This window comes from Sciurus carolinensis, chromosome 10 (assembly GCF_902686445.1).
Source record: "Sciurus carolinensis chromosome 10, mSciCar1.2, whole genome shotgun sequence".
Lineage (NCBI taxonomy): Eukaryota > Metazoa > Chordata > Mammalia > Rodentia > Sciuridae > Sciurus > Sciurus carolinensis.
The window spans coordinates 32,318,488-32,337,806 of NC_062222.1; the positions used below are offsets into that span (position 1 = coordinate 32,318,488).

A 19,319-nucleotide genomic window follows, 5' to 3' on the forward strand; every position below is an offset into this window, starting at 1 on the left:
TAAACCAAATTAAGAACTCCATAGAAAGCATAACCAATAGGATAGAACAGCTGGAAGACAGAACTTCAGATATTGAAGACAAAATATTTAACCTCGAAAACAAAGTTGAACAAACAGAGAAGATGGTGAGAAATCATGAACAGAATCTCCAAGAACTATGGGATATCATGAAAAGGCCAAATTTGAGAATTATTGGGATTGAGGAAGGCTTAGAGAAACAAACCAAAGGAATGAACAATCTATTCAATGAAATAATATCAGAAAATTTCCCAAATCTGAAGAATGAAATGGAAAATCAAGTTCAAGAGGCTTATAGGACTCCAAATACACAAAATTACAACAGACCCACACCAAGGCACATTATAATGAAAATACCTAACATACAAAATAAAGACAGAATTTTAAAGGCTGTGAGAGAAAAGAACCAAATTACATTCAGGGGGAAACCAATACGGATATCAGCAGATTTTTCAATCCAGACCCTAAAAGCTAGAAGGGCCTGGAACAACATTTTTCAAGCTCTGAAAGAAAATGGATGCCAACCAAGAATCTTATACCCAGCAAAACTTACCTTCAAATTTGACAATGAAATAAGATCATTCCATGATAAACAAAAGCTAAAAGAATTTACAAAAAGAAAGCCAGCATTACAGAACATTCTCAGCAAAATATTTCATGAGGAAGAGATAAAAAACAAAGAAGCAAATCAGCAAAGGGAGGAATTATCCTAAAGGAATTGTCAAATAAAGGAGGAATCAAGATGTGTCAAAAATTTTAAATATGAACCAAATGACTGGGAATACAAATCATATCTCAATAATAACCCTGAATGTTAATGGCCTGAATTCATCAATCAAAAGACATAGACTGGCAGATTGGATTAAAAAGAAAGATCCAACAATATGTTGCCTGCAAGAGACTCACCTCATAGAAAGAGATACCCATAGACTAAAGGTGAAAGGATGGGGAAAAACATACCATGCACATGGGCTCAGCAAAAAGCTGGAGTATCCATCCTCATTTCAGATAATGTGGACTTCAAGCCAATGTTAGTTAGAAGGGATAAAGAAGGACATTTCATACTGCTTAAGGGAAGCATAAATCAGCAAGATATAACAATCATAAACATCTATGCCGCAAACAGTGGCTCATCCATGTATGTTAAACAAATCCTTCTCAATTTTAGAAACCAAATAGACCATAACACAATAATACTAGGTGATTTTAACACGCCTCTTTCACCACTGGACAGATCTTCCAAACAAAAATTGAACAAAGAAACCATAGATCTCAATAACACAATCAATAATTTAGACTTAACAGACATTTATAGAATATACCATCCAACCAAGAGTGAATACACTTTCTTCTCAGCAGCACATGGATCCTTCTCTAAAATAGACCATATATTATGCCACAAAGCTAATGTCAGCAAATACAAGAAGATAGAGCACTACCTTGTATTCTATCAGATCATAATGGATTGAAGTTACAAATTAATGAAAGAGTAAAAAACAGAAACTACTCCAACACCTGGAGATTAAACAATATGCTACTATATGATGAATGGATAACAGAAGATATTAGGAAGGAAATTAAAAAATTCTTAGAGGTAAACGAGAACAAAGAAACATCATATCAAAATCTCTGGGACACTATGAAAGCGGTACTTAGAGGAAGATTTATTTCATGGAGCGCATTTAATAAAAGAAGTAAAACTCAAAAATAAACCTAACACTACAGCTCAAAGCCCTAGAAAAAGAACAGACCAACACCAAAAGTAGTAGAAGACAGGAAATAGTTAAACTGAGAGCTGAAATCAACGAAATTGAAATGAAAGAAACAATACAAAAATTGACAAAATAAATAGTTGGTTCTTCGAAAAAATAAACAAAATTGATAAACCTTTAGCCACACTAACAAAGAGAAGACGAGAGAAAACCCAAATCACTAAAATTCGGAATGAACAAGGAAATATCACAACAGACACGACTGAAATACAAAACATAACTAGAAGCTATTTTGAAAATCTATACTCAAACAAAATAGAAAATTTCGAAGACATCAACAGGTTTCTAGAGACATATGAATTGCCTAAACTGAACGAGGAGGACATACACAATTTAAATAGACCAATTTCAAGTAATGAAATAGAAGAAGTCATCAAAAGCCTTCCAACAAGAAAAGTCCAGGTCCAGATGGGTTCTCAGCCGAGTTCTACAAAACTTTTAAAGAAGAGCTCATTCCAATACTTCTCAAAGTATTCCAGAAAATAGAAGAGGAGGGAACTCTCCCAAACTCATTCTATGAAGCCAATATTACCCTGATTCCTAAACCAGACAGAGACACATCGAGGAAAGAAAATTTCAGACCAATATCCTTAATGAACATCGACGCAAAAATTCTCAACAAAATTTTAGCAAATCGCATACAAAAACATATTAAAAAGATAGTGCACCATGATCAAGTGGGTTTTATCCCAGGGATGAAAGGTTGGTTCAACATCAGGAAATCAATAAATGTCATTCACCATATCAATAGACTTAAAGTCAAGAATCACATGATTATTTCGATAGATGCAGAAAAAGCATTTGATAAAATACAGCACCCCTTCATGCTCAAAACACTAGAAAAAATAGGGATAGTGGGAACATTCCTTAACATTGTAAAGGCCATCTACGCTAAACCCATGGCTAATATCATTCTAAATGGTGAAAAACTGAAAGCATTCCCTCTAAAAACTGGAACAAGGCAGGGATGCCCTCTTTCACCACTTCTATTCAATATCGTCCTTGAAACTCTAGCCAGAGCAATCAGACAAACCAAAGAAATTAAAGGGATATGAATAGGAAAAGAAGAACTCAAACTATCCCTATTTGCTGATGATATGATGGTATACTTAGAGGAACCAGGAAATTCCACCAGAAAACTTTTAGATCTCATAAGTGAATTCAGTAAAGTAGCGGGATATAAGATCAATGCACATAAATCTAAGGCATTTTTATATATAAGTGATGAATCTTCAGAAAGAGAAATTAGGAAAACTACCCCATTCACAATAGCTTCGAAAAAAATAAAGTATTTGGGAATCAATCTCACAAAAGAGGTGAAAGACCTCTACAATGAGAACTACAGAACACTAAAGAAAGAAATTCAAGAAAACCTTAGAAGATGGAAAGATCTCCCACGTTCTTGGATAGGAAGAATTAATATTGTCAAAATGGCCATACTACCAAAAGTGCTATACAGATTCAATGCAATTCCAATTAAAATCCCAATGATGTACCTTACAGAAATAGAACAAGCAATTATGAAATTCATCTGGAAGAATAAAAAACCCAGAATAGCTAAAGCAATCCTTGGCAGAAAGAGTGAAGCAGGGGGTATCGCAATACCAGATCTTCAACTCTACTACAAAGCAATAGTAACAAAAACGGCATGGTATTGGTACCAAAATAGAAAGGTGGATCAATGGTACAGAATAGATGACACGGACACAAACCCAAATAAATACAATTTTCTCATACTAGACAAAGGGGCCAAAAATATGCAATGGAGAAAAGATAGCCTCTTCAACAAATGGTGCTGGGAGAATTGGAAATCCATATGCAACAGAATGAAACTAAACCCATATCTCTCACCATGCACGAAACTAAACTCAAAATGGATTAAGGATCTCGGAATCAGACGAGAGACCTTGCATCTTATAGAAGAAAAAGTAGGTCCAGAGCTTCAACATGTCGGCTTAGGACCAGACTTCCTCAACAGGACTCCCATAGCACAAGAAATAAAAGCAAGAGTTAATAACTGGGATAGATTCAAACTAAAAAGCTTTCTCTCAGCAAAGGAAACTATCAGCAATGCAAAGAAAGAGCCTACAGAGTGGGAGAAAATCTTTGCCAATCATACTTCAGATAGAGCGCTAATCTCCAGAATCTATAAAGAACTCAAAAAACTCTACACCAAGAATGTAAATAATCCAACTGACAAATGGGCTAAAGAAATGAATAGACACTTCACAGAAGAAGATATACAAGCAATCAACAAACATATGGAAAAATGTTCAACATCTCTAGTAATAAGAGAAATGCAAATCAAAACCACCCTAAGATTCCATCTCACCCCAATTAGAATGGCAATTATCAAGAATACAAGCAACAACAGGTGTTGGCGAGGATGTGGGGAGAAAGGTACACTCTTACATTGTTGGTGGGGCTGCAAATTAGTGCAGCCACTCTGGAAAGCCATGTGGAGATTCCTTAGAAAACTTGGAATGGAAATACCATTTGACCCAGCTGTCCCACTCCTTGGCCTATACCCAAAGGACTTAAAATCAGCATATTACAGAGATACAGCCACATCAATGTTCATAGCTGCTCAGTTCACAATAGCCAGATTGTGGAACCAACCTAGATGTCCTTCAATTGATGAATGGATAAAGAACATGTGGTATATATATATACAATGGAATATTACTCAGCCATAAAGAACGATAAAATTATGGCATTTGCAGGCAAATGGATGAAACTGGAGAATATCATGCTAAGTGAGATAAGCCAATCTCAAAAAACCAAAGGAAGAATGATATCGCTCATAAGTGGATGATGACACATAATGGGGGGTGGGAAGCGTTAGTGTTGGGGTTGGAGTTGGGTTTAGGGAGGGGGGCAGGAATGGAGGAAGGAAGGACTGTATAGATGGAGGGGAAGGGTGGGAGGGGAGGGGGGGAAGGGAAAAAATGGCAGAATGAATCAAACAACATTACCCTATGTAAATTTATGATTACACAAATGGTATGCCTTTACGCCATGTACAGACAGAGAAACAACATGTATCCCATTTGTTTACAATAAAAAAAAAAATTAAAAAAAAATTAAAAAAATCTGAGTAATAGTAAGTACATTTTTACACTAAATCCAATTGTTCTTGTTTGTGCAGAAGTAAAAATTAAGTGATAAGGAATTATGCTTTTGAAGTCTAGTGCAGAAGCTGAAGTACTCCTTAGTTTTGCAAACTGGATTCTGCAGCAGAGTTAGTGCAACTAAAGCCTTTGATATCCAGAATTCTAAAGGGAGAAAGTAAGAATGAGATTCACAGAATCTCCAAGTATTTCAATGTATTGGTGATTCACATCTTTTTTTTTTTTCTGAAAGTATTTGAAGTTCCAAAGGTGAAATTTTAACTCCCTAATTGTCATTCCTGCTTATCAACATATTTTGTACATGCTTCTACAATTTTATTCATATAAACATCTTTCAATACATTCTTATCCAATATATAGATGTGATATAAAGTATTTAATAATGAAGCTGACACTTGTTTACTAACTTAAAAAATAATATAATAAATGTTCATAATTGGAAAAAATTAAAAATAAACTAAATGTATAATGATAGGAGTGCATATAAATACATGTGTATGTGCTTTTAAAAAATGAGCACTATTTTGTAATTTGAGCATTTGTTTTTTTATTTTGACTATTTTATTGATATATAATATTTGTACATATTTATGTGGTACAATATGATGCTTTGGTCATACATACAATGATCATATAAACATAAAAGTCAACTCAGAGTACTTAGCATATCCAAGGACAATTAATGAGTACAGTGTTACTGTTTAATAAGAGGCATAAGTTCTTATGAACTTGCTTTTTTTTTTAGTCAGCATGTCTGAATTATTTTTTGCTGTCTGTCTCTGAACACTGCCATCTGGCACTTGCTAAGGAAATGTATTTTAGTATTTGTTCAAATAAAAGATAGTTTTCTTATACCTAAATTAATACTGATGAATAAAATTTGTTTTGTTTTATTTATTATATTAGGCATATATATTTTAACCCAGCCATAATCTAGTAAAGGTAAATGGAATATACAGAATGTTTCAATATATTAATTATACTAAGAATGCAAAATCTAGAGTCACTATAACAGAAATCATTAGACAATAAGATGAGTTCCTTTCTCAGTAAGAAGAAGTTGCTAAATGTCAATAATGAAGATTCCAAAGGCAAATCACAAAACTCAGTTGTAAGAACAGAGAAAAAAAATTAAGCAATTGAGACATTAGGTGACCTCTCCATGGCCTTTTGTGCTATTATAGTGCATTGGGGGTTAAACTATACCTTTAATTTTTCTAAGCATATTTCTAATTGCTAGACAGAGTTCAGTGAGAAAGAATTAGTTTTATAAGGAATTGATTTTAAATTAATAATTTAAAATTATTAATTGAATTATCTCTGTACTGTATCATCTGGGTGAATTTATATAATTTCTTTGTATTTTCTGTCTCGTGATTTCATACAACTTTAACAAACAAGTTGTGAATATTCCCCACTAGCAAGTCTTTGCTTTGTAATTGTGATTCTTTGGGTTTTTATTTGTACATGTGGTTTAGAGTTTCAGTCTGTCTCATCGAAGGGATAAATGCTTGTTATTTATAAAAACGCTATTTGGAAATAGGAACAGTAGGGAAATTAATGATTAGAACTAGATTTCTGTCACCCATACATTATAGTAATATTATCTGTATCATGGTTATATCTTGGGCCAACGATGAATTTTATTTCTTGGTCTTCAAGCTGAGAAAACTCTCACAAGCCTAAAATCAATGTTGATTTTTGCTTTTATTTCTTAGTGTAAAATAACCAATCAAACTTTTATCACATGATACGGTTTTGTTATTTAGGCAACGTTTCAAAGCCCTAAATGTTAACACAATCTGATAGTTTAATCATTTGTTTATTATCTCTGTTGGTCCTTTGTGGTGAAAATAAACACCTTCTTGTGGAAACTAGCAATTTTTATAAATGTCCTTTTGAAGAGATGTGTTTTATAAGTAGAAAGTTTTAGATGTACCATCTGAATACATTTTGTCCTTAATTTTTATCCTCAGGTTGGTGAGACCAGATGCAAAAAGGTTTGTACTTCAAAGTCTGACCTGAGATCTAATGACTTCAGCATTGTTGGAAGCTTACCAAGAGATTTTGAATTATCCAATTATGACTGCTATGGAAAACCCATTGAAGTCAACAATGGACTTGGGAAATCTCAGGCAAAGAACAATAAGAAGCCTCCCCCTGCCAAACCTGTTATTCCAACAGCAGCAAAGCGAATTGACCTATATGCAAGAGCACTATTTCCTTTCTGCTTCTTGTTCTTCAATGTTATATATTGGTCTATATATTTATGATAAATTATTTCATTTCTATCAAGTAAAATCCCATTTCATTGTGACAAACCCAATTCATACCTGCTGATATGTGAAAACTTTTGCATTTTCATAGCAATATATTGCATTTTGGATGCCATTTGATCATAATAAAATGTGGCACCTTACTTTTGAATGGCAGCATGATCCTATAATGTCTGTGCTCTAATAAAGATGTATATATGTATAGCAAGCATATTGCTTTAGGAATAAATGAAGGATAAGCATACTGCATAATATAAATCCAAACATTTTTCTTCAGTTAGTGTAAACTGCAAATACTTCAGATATTTCTGGTAATAAAATGATGTGCACGCTGATTCCTGTTATGGTCACTATTCTAATGTATGTAGTATTCCCAATTTCCTTCCTTGTAACTTTCAAAGAAAACCATCTTATTCTTGTATAATTTTAGATGGTACTATCACAGATTAAGCCAAGTAGTGTTACATATTGTTTAAATTTTGTAAGTAGAAATATATCAGTTATAATTATGCAGGCTCTGTGGAGAAATAAAGTTCCAAAAGCTATTAATTTGTAAAATCAGCTCATTTTAAGGTGTGCCTGTGTTGTCAAATTGCCAGATAACAAAACACAGTAAGCATTTTTAAATAAAGGGAAATCCACACTTATATAAATGCATACTGAATTCTGAGTTCTGGTAAATAAAAATACATAAAGGATACATGCATCAATTAAATATTTAGCATAAAATTTATTTAAACCAGTTTAAAACCCAAGTAGATTTTCATGAATTTCTTTTGTTGATAGAGTACACAAAAGCATTGTGCCTTAAAAAGAGTTATACATATTTTAAATCAGAGAGGAGTGACAGATATATGATTTCACATCATTTTTAGGAAACCAAGGGGAAACAAGTACCCTATTACTAGAAGTAACTTGAATTGGAAAAAAAAAAATCCATAATCATGAAAGGATTTTTAACTTCTTTATTTTATTAAAATGCTTACGTATTTTAAGTAAAATTAAAAATGTTTTCTGAATTATTTTATGTTTTATGTATTTGAATATTTGGGAGTATGTTACAAAACCCTTAAAGATTATGTAAATGATATCTTTGTTTATGTTAGACTTCATTTCTACTTGTATTTTCTCTCTTGCCAAAAGTCTAGACAACCGAGTTTTACTTACTTTGATCTTGTTCCAACCTGAAAATAAGCACTAAGTCTCCTTTTATGAGACCCCCCCCATTTTCTAATATCACATCCAATGCACCTTTTTATTTCTGCCACAGCTGAAATTAGAACTATCAGTAATTCACATAACATAAACATAAGACCAAAGGAATACACTTATATTATTTGGAGGATTTTGTTCCAGCTGAACTTTCCTATGACCAATTCAATATAATTATGGCTCATGCAAATCACCATCTGTAATTCAGTGCTATTCAGTTCATTGAGGATATAATTTTGAAAAGATCATTGCTGATCTTGAATTTTTTAATGGGATATAATTTAATCTTCTTTAGTCCTTCAGCACCCCCTAGTTGCAAAAGTGTACCCATCTGAATAATTTTAAAATGCCTCAAGTAACCCTATGGATGGACTTCAGTATCCTACCGAGGCCCAAAGCAGTAGCACTTTAATGGAACTGTGGTAGGAAAAACGGGATCTTGAATAGGATTTAAATCATTTAAAATTGTATTTGCAAAACTTATATTTGCTTATGTCTTACTTATTTTTACAAATTACGTTCTTATGGGGGAGTTTGATCTAAAGTTTTAAGTGTATGATGTACCATATTGAAGATGGATCTCATATAGAAATATATTTGTTGAAAATAATGTGAATGAATTTCTTCTTTGTAATATAATATTGTTCCCTCTTTAAGATCAATTGTAATACCAAATTACATATAAATAGCTATCCCAGGATTAAGTGTGTATATATGACTTCAAATGGAACATTAGACAATGATCATAACTGAGAAGTGTTATCAAAAGTTGATTTGTAATACTTCTCTTTAAGGTTTAGTAACTTAACTCCAGGGCAGTTCTCATCTGTACATTCTATAGTATATATTTCTAAATTCGTGGGATCTTCTGTACCTCAAATCAAGTGTCTTCAAAATAAAAATTATCATGTCCTCATAAATCAGTAGGTCCTTTTATTTTCCATTTCTGTTTAAGGCATAGAGTTTCCCTTCCTTTATCACACTGTATATTCTTTCAAGTCCCCAGTCCTAATATTCTCTCTTATGGTTTGGAAATTAATTTGGAAATTTCTTCCAAAGGCCATGTATTTAAGGAGTGGTAGCCAGCCTGTGGCACTATTGGAAAGTAGGGGAACCTTAATAAAGTGGGCCCTAGTGGAAGAAGATTAGGTCATCAGGGGCATAACTGAAAGGGGATACTGGGACCTCAGACTCTCTTCTTTTTCTCTTTGCTTCCCAGAATCTATGTGGTTAACATCTTTGCTCTACCACATTCTCCACACCATGATGTTCTGCCGTGCCACAGGCCCAGAAGCAATGTGACCACCCAACCACAAACAAAAAACTCTGAGTCAAAATATAGTTTTCCTCCTTTTAAGTTGATTTATCTGTGATATTTGTCACAGTGACAGCTGACTAACATTCTCCACCCTACACTTTCTACCTCCTACCCATTCCTGATGACACTATCCTAATCTTCCCACTCTACTTAATCAGACTCTATCAGCAGTTGACAGTCTCACTCCACTATAACTTGACTTAATTTTGAACTAAATTTGTGATTATTTTATTTGTGAATTGCACAAATGATGCATTAACATGTTTATGTATTTTAAAACACATGGCCAAGCGCAGTGGTGCATGCCTGTAATCCCAGCATCTCAGGAGGCTGAGATAGGAGAATTGCAAGTTCAAAGCCAGTCTCAGCAATTTAGTGAGGCCTTGAGAAACTTAACCAGACCATGTCTCAAAATAAAACATTTTTTTAAAAAAAGGACTGGGCAGGAGGTTCAGTGGTTAAACCCCTCTGGGGTTCAATTTGCTGTACAAAAACAAACAAACACACACTTATATTCAGAGTCAGTTGCTATTATCACTTTCTTTCTGTAAGCTTGTCTTTCTCTTCCCTAGGGTTCACCTTGATTTGCAACCATCCCAGATCTTATCCTGAGTATTTTATCCACTATCTAATTTTTAAATATAAAAGATAATTTTAAATAATGGGATATAACATAAATGAGATTTTACATTGTATGTATTGTTTTGCAATTTCTTTGTTGTTGTTTTTATTTCATGTGTATTGGAGTTCTTTCCAGGTGGGGACATAGATGACATTCATAAACCTAACTTCTGTCTCCTTTTATTCTGTAGGATGAATGGACCTGAATTTCATTTCTTTTTAAAGTGGAAACTTAGTTTGTTTGTTTTTTCCTAATAAAAAAACAGCAGTATCACAATAAGTATCTGTGTGCATGGATATGAATATTTGCATGACGCAGACGTCAGAAATGGAGTACTGAATTGAAAGATAAAAAATTTAAGGTTCTCTTAAATTTCTCTCCAAACAGATGCTAATGTAACCCATGATCTGCCCAATCTCTGATTTTAGTTCTTACCCCATATTATGTTGTTACTCTGTTGGTTTTCTTTTTAAAAAACTTTTTATACCATTTTGGACATTCAAAATTACTGAAAAAAATGTTACAGATAATTCTATGTACCCTTTGTCCAAATTTCCCAGTGTTAATATTTTCTCACACTTGCTTTATTTTTCTCTCTTCTATGTGTGCCTCAAACTATTTTTTCTGAAACTTTCAAAATAAAGTAGCAGACGGAGTCCTTTTACCTCTACATTAGGAGTGTTTCCTAAAATACAATGACATTATCTTTCATAACCAGAGTAGTACAATGTACCAACATCAGGAAATGAACATTGATTAAATGCTATAATCTAGACTTTCAATTTGAATTTACCAAAGGTCCCATTACTTTTTTGCTATTGTTCAGGATGCAATCTAGCATTATGTGTTTCATTTAATTGTGGTGACATTAGTGTCTTTAAAATAGAACTGCGATTACTGCATTTTTCTGATCAAATATTTTTAGTGCCTTCTGCTGCCCAATGAACTGAATAAAAAATTCTCATAAAATTTTTATACGATTATCTCTATTAATTATTGAACTTATCTCTGCAGCCATTTCTCACACCTCTATTCTGCTCACATCCTAAAATCCAACCAAACTGATTTGAACATTTTATATCACATTTAAGTTCAGCCGGTCTCTTTCCTTTTAGGTAAGTACTTAATTTGAAGTTCACTATTTCTTTTAAATGAACCAGTCTCAGATGTTAAGAGTCTTCAAATACTCATTTAAGTGAAATGTATTTTATTCAATGTTAAATGTTTTTAAGTCAAATGATTTCAAGTCCAGCATATGATGAAGTCAAAATATTTTCTGTTATGTGTGCCATGTTCAAATTAAACTGCTCTAAAATCTACTCAATTTATCATCATCTGCATTACTGAAGATTTCAGTGTATACACATTGTTGGATTTAAAATTTTAAACTACTAGGTCTAAAATGAGAAGTAGTTTGAAATTTTTTTATAGCCTTTACTGAATATTTTCATGGTAGGATAATATTACCTTACTTCAGAACAGTAGGTTTACTCAAATTGTGTTCTCAAGTTAATTGCATATACATATGCAATATATTAATGATTTAGCCTTCACTCACTTCCATTTTTTTAATGAAACTGGTCTTAATCTTTTGAGGGGTTAGGGCCAAGTTCTTTCATTCATCAACTATATCACTAGAGTAAGAATATCTTACAGATTTTCATGTGATTAATATTAACAGAAAATATGATGTTATATTCAAGTTTGCTTATGCTCTCAGTATGTATACATATATGTTAAATTTGTTATTTTGTATATGTATACTTGTTATGCAAACTTGTTATTTTATACCTTAATATATTTTTGTATTTTCTATATGTTTACATTATATATAAATGTAAATATGCATTATTTTATTATGTTCTTAACCAGGAAAATAATGAAAAACTTGTGAATTTTGTTCTAGTATATTTTTGGTAAAACAGTTTACTCCCATAAGTATTTTCAAATTTCTCAAATCTCACATATCACACTCAAGAGCAATTCCTTTAAAACCCTCTCAGAAAGAAATTCGGAACAGAAAGATTGTAAATCAGTAAGAGTTTATAGGATGAATAAAACATAACTTCCATTCTTAAGTGATATATAGTCAACAGTGGGAGAAGGACAAATATACTAAATACATAAATCACTGTAATACAAATGAAAATATAATGCATATTAAAAGGCATAAGATGGAACAAAATCACTTGTCTAAAAGAAAAATAAAGAAGAAATACTTTAAGATGACTAAATAGAAACTTTTATAATAGAACACAGAACATTGAGGCTAGAAGTCAGAAGTTTACTGAAACTAAGAAGAAATGTAAGTTGCAAAGTGAAGAAACATTGAAGTAAAAAGTCTTAACATGCAATTTGAATTTTTATCCTACTTAACATTGTTGAGGAAATAATGAGCAGTAGAGCTTCCTGAGCTGGTGATGTAATGCACTTTAGCTAAAGTTTCTTAACTAAAACCCACATCTGATCTCAATCCTATAACCTGACACAATTTTCAGTAAATCCCGATTTGCAGCCTGAGGCATTTGCAGTTCAATTAATGTCATTGAGAGTGAAGTAGCCCAAAGGAGGGCAGAGCCCCCCACAGTTTAGCAAGAATTGCAGTGAAACTGCAGGTTCATTGCCAATTACCTCAATGAATAGAGATTTTATTAGTCAATTAGTATTGCCTGCCCTGTGCCATTGATGACAGTAAGAAAAACACTTTTTTGTGTGTGAAATGGCAAACTAGGGGAAGATGCAAATCATTTTAGTCTTTGGAAAATTCAACTTAGTTTATTGTATGTTCCCACTGGACAGACTGTTCTTTTCTGAGAATTGTAAATGAGGCAGAAGGGAAATAGAATTTGACAGTAGTAGATATCTGTCTGCCTCTCTTTGATGACCATACCCTCAGCATAAGGCTTTTGAGAATCTTGTTCTTGGAATGTGAAAGACAAGCACAGCATCAGTTCTGCTTGCTTAGTAACAAACTCCAGCATGTTTCCTAAGGCTAAGTCGAAGTCTGCTGGCTTGTCAACTACAAAGATGATCTTTAACATATTAACTGAGAGCATATTATGTGGAACTCATTAAGAGGGAATAACCTAATAAATTCTGTCTTGGACTATTATAAACCCTCTTTCTAAACACAGCTGCATTTTTCCGGTTCATTCATTCCTAGGCTCAAAAGCTCTTTCATTTGAAAATCACTAGTTTCCCATCAGTCCACTGGCATCTTGGAAACTTTCAAACTTGTAGGTGAATTGATTTAAATGTCCAAATTAAAGTGTAAAATGTTGTGAGGAATATATGTGGAATATGCATCATTGCATAATAAACTAAGGGGCTAAATTAACCTGAAAGCCAATATCCCATACAAATATAGGGGGAGATAGGAGAAGAAGGGAGAAAGAAACTTGGATTGGAAATAGTGGGTTATGATTCAGGGTTTGCCACCTACAACCCTGCTGACTTTGTCAAAGAATCTTTGTTTTCTTCGGTCATCCCATTTTTAAAGAGGGGATGAATAATAATATAAGTTTTATGAATTATAATGTTATGTCTGTCTTTATAATGGTTAAAAGCAATGACTTGGACATAGACTTGGCTAGCGTCATACTCACTAGTTGTGTAGATCTTGGCAAAGCATTTACTTGAGTGAACCTCAGTTTCTCCACTTGTATTTTTAATAAAATGACAACTTCATACATTGTGACAATTTAATGTATCATTATATACACAGTACACAGCAGAGCTCCCAGAACATAAGTATGTAAGGAGCTATGTTTAATTATCTGGTTTTATTTCATACTACTACTATGCTATTTCTTGCAGTAAAATTACTATTAACAACACATTTTTTTCAAAATGGTTTTATTAAAATGAATGTTAAGCTAATAAAAAACACATAGCCATTTTGACAAAAGATGCATACTACTTCTGCTCTTTAGATATCTTAGCATTCAAATTTATTGATATCCATATAGAATATAATTTGAGGGTTAGATAGAACTATAAATTACTTATTGAGATATTATTGGAATAAGCAAAGGAGTCTGGAATATTGACTTGTAACTCATAATTAGAAGCTAGGTTGTGGGTTATTCAATATAAGATAATAATGCCAAAAAAAAAAGAATTTCCAAATTCACATATTTAAGGATAATATTTCATATAGTTTCCATCCTATATAAAGTAAAACATGAATAAATGAGAATGTTTCTGAATCTTTGAAAGAAAAAGAATTATATTAAACATAATATACAAATTGAACTTCAATTTCTTATAATTAATCTATGCATGGTAAAAACAAAAGGTAATAATTCTCATGATGATGATCCTGGAAAACCCTATGATTCCAAGTTTCTTTATGAAACATAGATGGAATATTAAATTATGTTTAATAGAATCATAGTCTAATGTTTTGAAGTTCCAGCTACTAAATATAATGGTTATTCTCAATTAATCAAAATATCCAATTAACCCAATTCTGTATAATGATAATGTTTTGTATTCTGAACTCATCCTTAAAATATATGAAACCAACTTGAATTTCTAACTATTAAAATCATATTTATCTCCCACTAAGGCAATATATTTTGTATTAGAACCACAGTTCCTGTACATTTACTGAGAAAACATTTTCTGAAGTGTTTAACACTTCAGATGAATATATTGCTGGACAGAAACTAAGGTAAATTAATTTATTAAATTGGTGAGTTTCAACTATCGATACTATTTGATGAGACATGAGAAGCAGATACCGTAACTCCCAGAACAGAAAAAGAATGTCTGAAAATACAATAACACTTTGTTTCGTTATTTAAATATCTAGGGTCTTTAAAAGGCCTTTAGATGCCATCCATTCCTATGTATGTTTTTAAGGGGTAGTATACTTTATTTCCCTGATTTATTTTGTATTCTACCTACAAAACAACAAATTAAGATGAGAGTGGTGTAGGTTAACCCAACCTCCACACACATATGACACACACGAGACACACATACCCATGTTTGCACATGAATATGTGTACGTGTATATAGACATACTGGATATATTTATATAAGTATACAAATATGCAAAAATTTTAATAACGTCAATTGTGTTCTATTTGTAACTAATACATACTATATTTTTTCCCCTTTTGAAGTTCTGAAGGCTATTTTATGTATATACGGAACAGTTTCACTTAAGGTTACATTAGGAGCTTTTTGCCAGAATGCCTATTTAAAGATCAAATAAAATAAGTGTGTGCTAATTGATATGAACCAGATGGCCCACAAAGAAAACTTAGTCTCCACAGATTGTTCCATTTATTTATTTGTGTGTTTATTCATTTAAAAATACTCCCATTCTTGTATGTACCCCAGGCTCATTCTTCTCCACCTCATAAAACGAACTATACACCCTTCTCACCCCACTTCATTCCATACATCAAAAACAACCCCTATTACTTCCATGCCAAATGATCCTGAGAAGAAACATATCCAGTTGCCTCCCTGTTCACCTAGTTTAGTTTTTTGGACTTATACAAAATTCAGGCTACATTTAACTCTTTTGACATAGGTCAAGTCACTCCCATCCTCCTGGGATTTGGGGACCTGCAGACATTTTGTTAGGGTATCCTAACTTATACGTATTCCTGACTGGCCATTCTTGATTGCAGTCCCAAACCCAACTCATTTTCCATTTCTGGGCCCAGTCTTCCTCTAGCTCCCTCCTTCCCACGTATCTTCCTCCGTGCACTCTTGAATGCCCAGTCTTTCTAAAGCTTCTCATCCTCAAGTTTTATTTGTTCTGTTTACTACCCTGCCTTGCTTGTACTTAATCTGGACTCTCCAGAGAACTTTCTGTTAGATATCAAACTGTGAAATAGATATTAAATTATATCTAAGTTAAATAGGTGTGGGGTTTTTTTTGTTTGTTTGTTTCACCATATATGAGTTATGGGACTTGAATTAGCATTTTTCTTGCTTCCTATTAATGCTTCCATATTATTTCTCTGCCTGGGCAAAACCCCTTTCTTTTGAAGACTGAGCTATCTTTCTATATTATGCTTTTAAATTTGTGTGTGTATGAGAGGGAAGAAGAGAGAGGTAAGAGTGGAAAAAATCAGAAACATGGTAAAGGAAAATATTTATCCATATTCCAACATTGAGAATTGTATCATTTTAACTTTATATTATATTTCCTTTAAATTTTGCTTATTTTTTTCTTTTTATCAGTGACATATAAACACGTGATCTTATTGTTTAAAAGAGAATGGAATGTGAAAGAGAAGAGAATAATAAAGCTGAAGCTGTGATCACATCCATTTGTTTATTGAGATCCTATGTAATCATTCCTGGGTGCATCCATGATTATTAATCTAAATTAAATACTGAAAAGAAAAATATAACAATATTAGTGTTTGAGAATATTTCACATAAATACCCAGACTATTCCTTTATAAGTATGTATCACATTTTATTTAATTAGCAATTAATATAAAATTTTAAAAATATTTTATTATTTCAAATAAATCTTCCATAAACATTTTTGTGAATATCTCCTGGTATTTATGTAAGAATGTTTCTGGGAAGTAGATAGCAAGTAGAATACCACACATCAGTAGTTAGCCAAAATTTAATTGATAGTACAAAATTATTCTGCAAGGTAACTACATCCCATGCAATCACAGTACTACCAAGATTATATGGAAGAATTCATTGTCCTTTTGTAATAAGTGGTATAGTTAGAAGATAACATCAAGCAATTTTGTGAAGCTAAACGCTGAATGCGTTGTTTTAATTTTTAGCAATTGAGATGGTCATATTGCTTTTCTCTTATAACCTACTACATAGTTACTGTGTAATTTGAAATAATACCACTTTTCCTGGGATGAGCTATATTTGTGATGTATTATTTTTGGCATATTTCTTATATATTTAGTTTAGTCACTTAAAAGTTATAAAATTGTTATATATGTACTTATACGTGAGATTGGCCATTTATTTTTTTTTAATGTTATCTATATTCTGTTTAGCCATCAGGCTTACACCAGTCTCATAAAATGAGTTGGGCAACTTCCTAGGTCTTACCAAACCCTGGAAAAGAGTAAATTAACCTGAAATTAATGTTTTTTTTTTTTAGTTTTCTATAATTGCCATATAATTGATTTGTTCTTGTGCCATTGAGGATCAGCTGGGGGACATTTATGATTCTGTGCTCTTTTAAAAATATATGTATACTGAACAATTCAGATGTTTTCCTTCTTAGGCAAATTTTGATAATTTATATTTTTCTCTAGAAAATTATCCATTTCATTTAGACTTTAACTTTATTGTCTCAACATCATTCATAATGTCTTGCAGCATATAAAATATTTATTAAAATCTATGTCACTTTCTATCTTGATATTTTTCAGGTTTTTTCTTTTTATGATTTCATTTGAGAGTTTCTACATTATTGGTCTTAATTGACTTTTATTGATAAACTCATTTATTGTGTGTGTCTGTGTATTTTATTTCATTCATTTCTCTTTTCATCTTCATTATTTCCTTTCTTCGATTTTCTTTAGGTTTGGTTTGCTATTTTTTTTCCCTAATACTTTGATTTGAATGCTTTGTCCATATTTTGCTAACCATTTTTATCTTCCAACAAATGCACTATAAATTCTCCTTTCGGTATTACCGCATACCAAAAATGTGGACAGATATTTTTATGGATGTTTAGTTATAAATGCTCCACATATTTAATTTTTATTTTCCTTTAATCTAAAATTATTTAAGAGTATAGATTTTAGTATCATAATTGATGGTATATTTGGCTATCATTTGTTAGTGATTTCTTATTTTACTGTGTGTGTTTGAACATAATCTGCAAGAAACATTTTTTAAAATTATGGGTTTGTCATTTTCTTGTCACAGTTCTGCTAGATTTATTTATCTCCTATATTTTTTGAAGCTTTATGTAAACATAAATAAATATTAAAAATAAATATGACTGCATACATATGAGTTCACAATGAACTTTTCTGGTGGATTGTTGCATTTATTTGCATGAATTTTTCTGTATTGCACAATTTCAAGCTTTTCTCTTTTACTTCTTCATTTTACCTAATGCTAATATATCATATAACTTTCTGTTTTCATCTTTCTGGTTTTATTTGCATTATGTATATTTCCTGTGAATTGCATATAACTCTGTGATATGAATTATTTTTAAATCTATCTGGAACCGTTGCTGAATTGTAATAAAATACTAGATGTCAAATTGCGGGGCATATGAAAGACCTGGCCAGTCATCTTCAGAAGAGTTAAGGTCATGCTGACCATAGTGGCCCACACCTATAATCTTAGCTACATGCGACACTGAGGCAAGAGGATGGCAAGTTCAAAGCTACCTGGGAAACATGAGATCCTGCCTCAAAAACTAAATAGGGCTGGGGATGTGAATGAGTGGTAAAGAACTCCTGGGTTCAATCCTAATTACCAGAAATACTGGAGGCTCATGTGGGGCAAATTATATTCCATGCAAGTATAATAATGTCAAAATGAACCCCAACATTATGTATAATGCACTAATGAAAGCATAAAAACAGACTATACCCCTCCCAATTGTATCAAGTTCATGAAAAGCAAGGATACTCGCTTTTTAAAGGAAACTAAGAAGATATGATAATTAACACAATATGATATCCTTCATGGGATCCTAGAACATAAGAAGGACATTGATGGAAAGACAGGAGAAATTACGCTAAAGTCTGTAATTCAATTAGAGACAATGCTGAGACCAGTGTGTTAGTTTGGTAGATAGGACGGCTAACATTAGAGCAAGCTTCATGAAAAACATGGGAACTGGATATTTCCTTTGCTACTCTTGTGTAAATCAAAAGTAAGTTCAAAATAAAAGTTTAACACTGTAAATTGAGTGTCTATTGATATGCATGTTTGACATACCCATATTTACTATATTTACTGTTTTAGTGATATGAACCTGCATCTGAC

At 32.3% G+C, this 19,319-nt stretch overlaps 1 protein-coding gene across 1 annotated transcript in view; it reads left to right on the forward strand.

The window, feature by feature from the left end:
* Glrb (glycine receptor beta) overlaps positions 1–11,339 on the forward strand; it is a 93,611-nt gene extending 82,272 nt beyond the window's left edge. Inside the window, exon 10 of the mRNA XM_047567552.1 lies at positions 6,898–11,339. Within this exon, the coding sequence (XP_047423508.1) occupies positions 6,898–7,194 (297 nt within the window). The 3' untranslated portion in view covers positions 7,195–11,339. The remainder of the gene's footprint in view (positions 1–6,897) is intronic.
* The last annotated feature ends 7,980 nt before the right edge of the window (positions 11,340–19,319 follow it).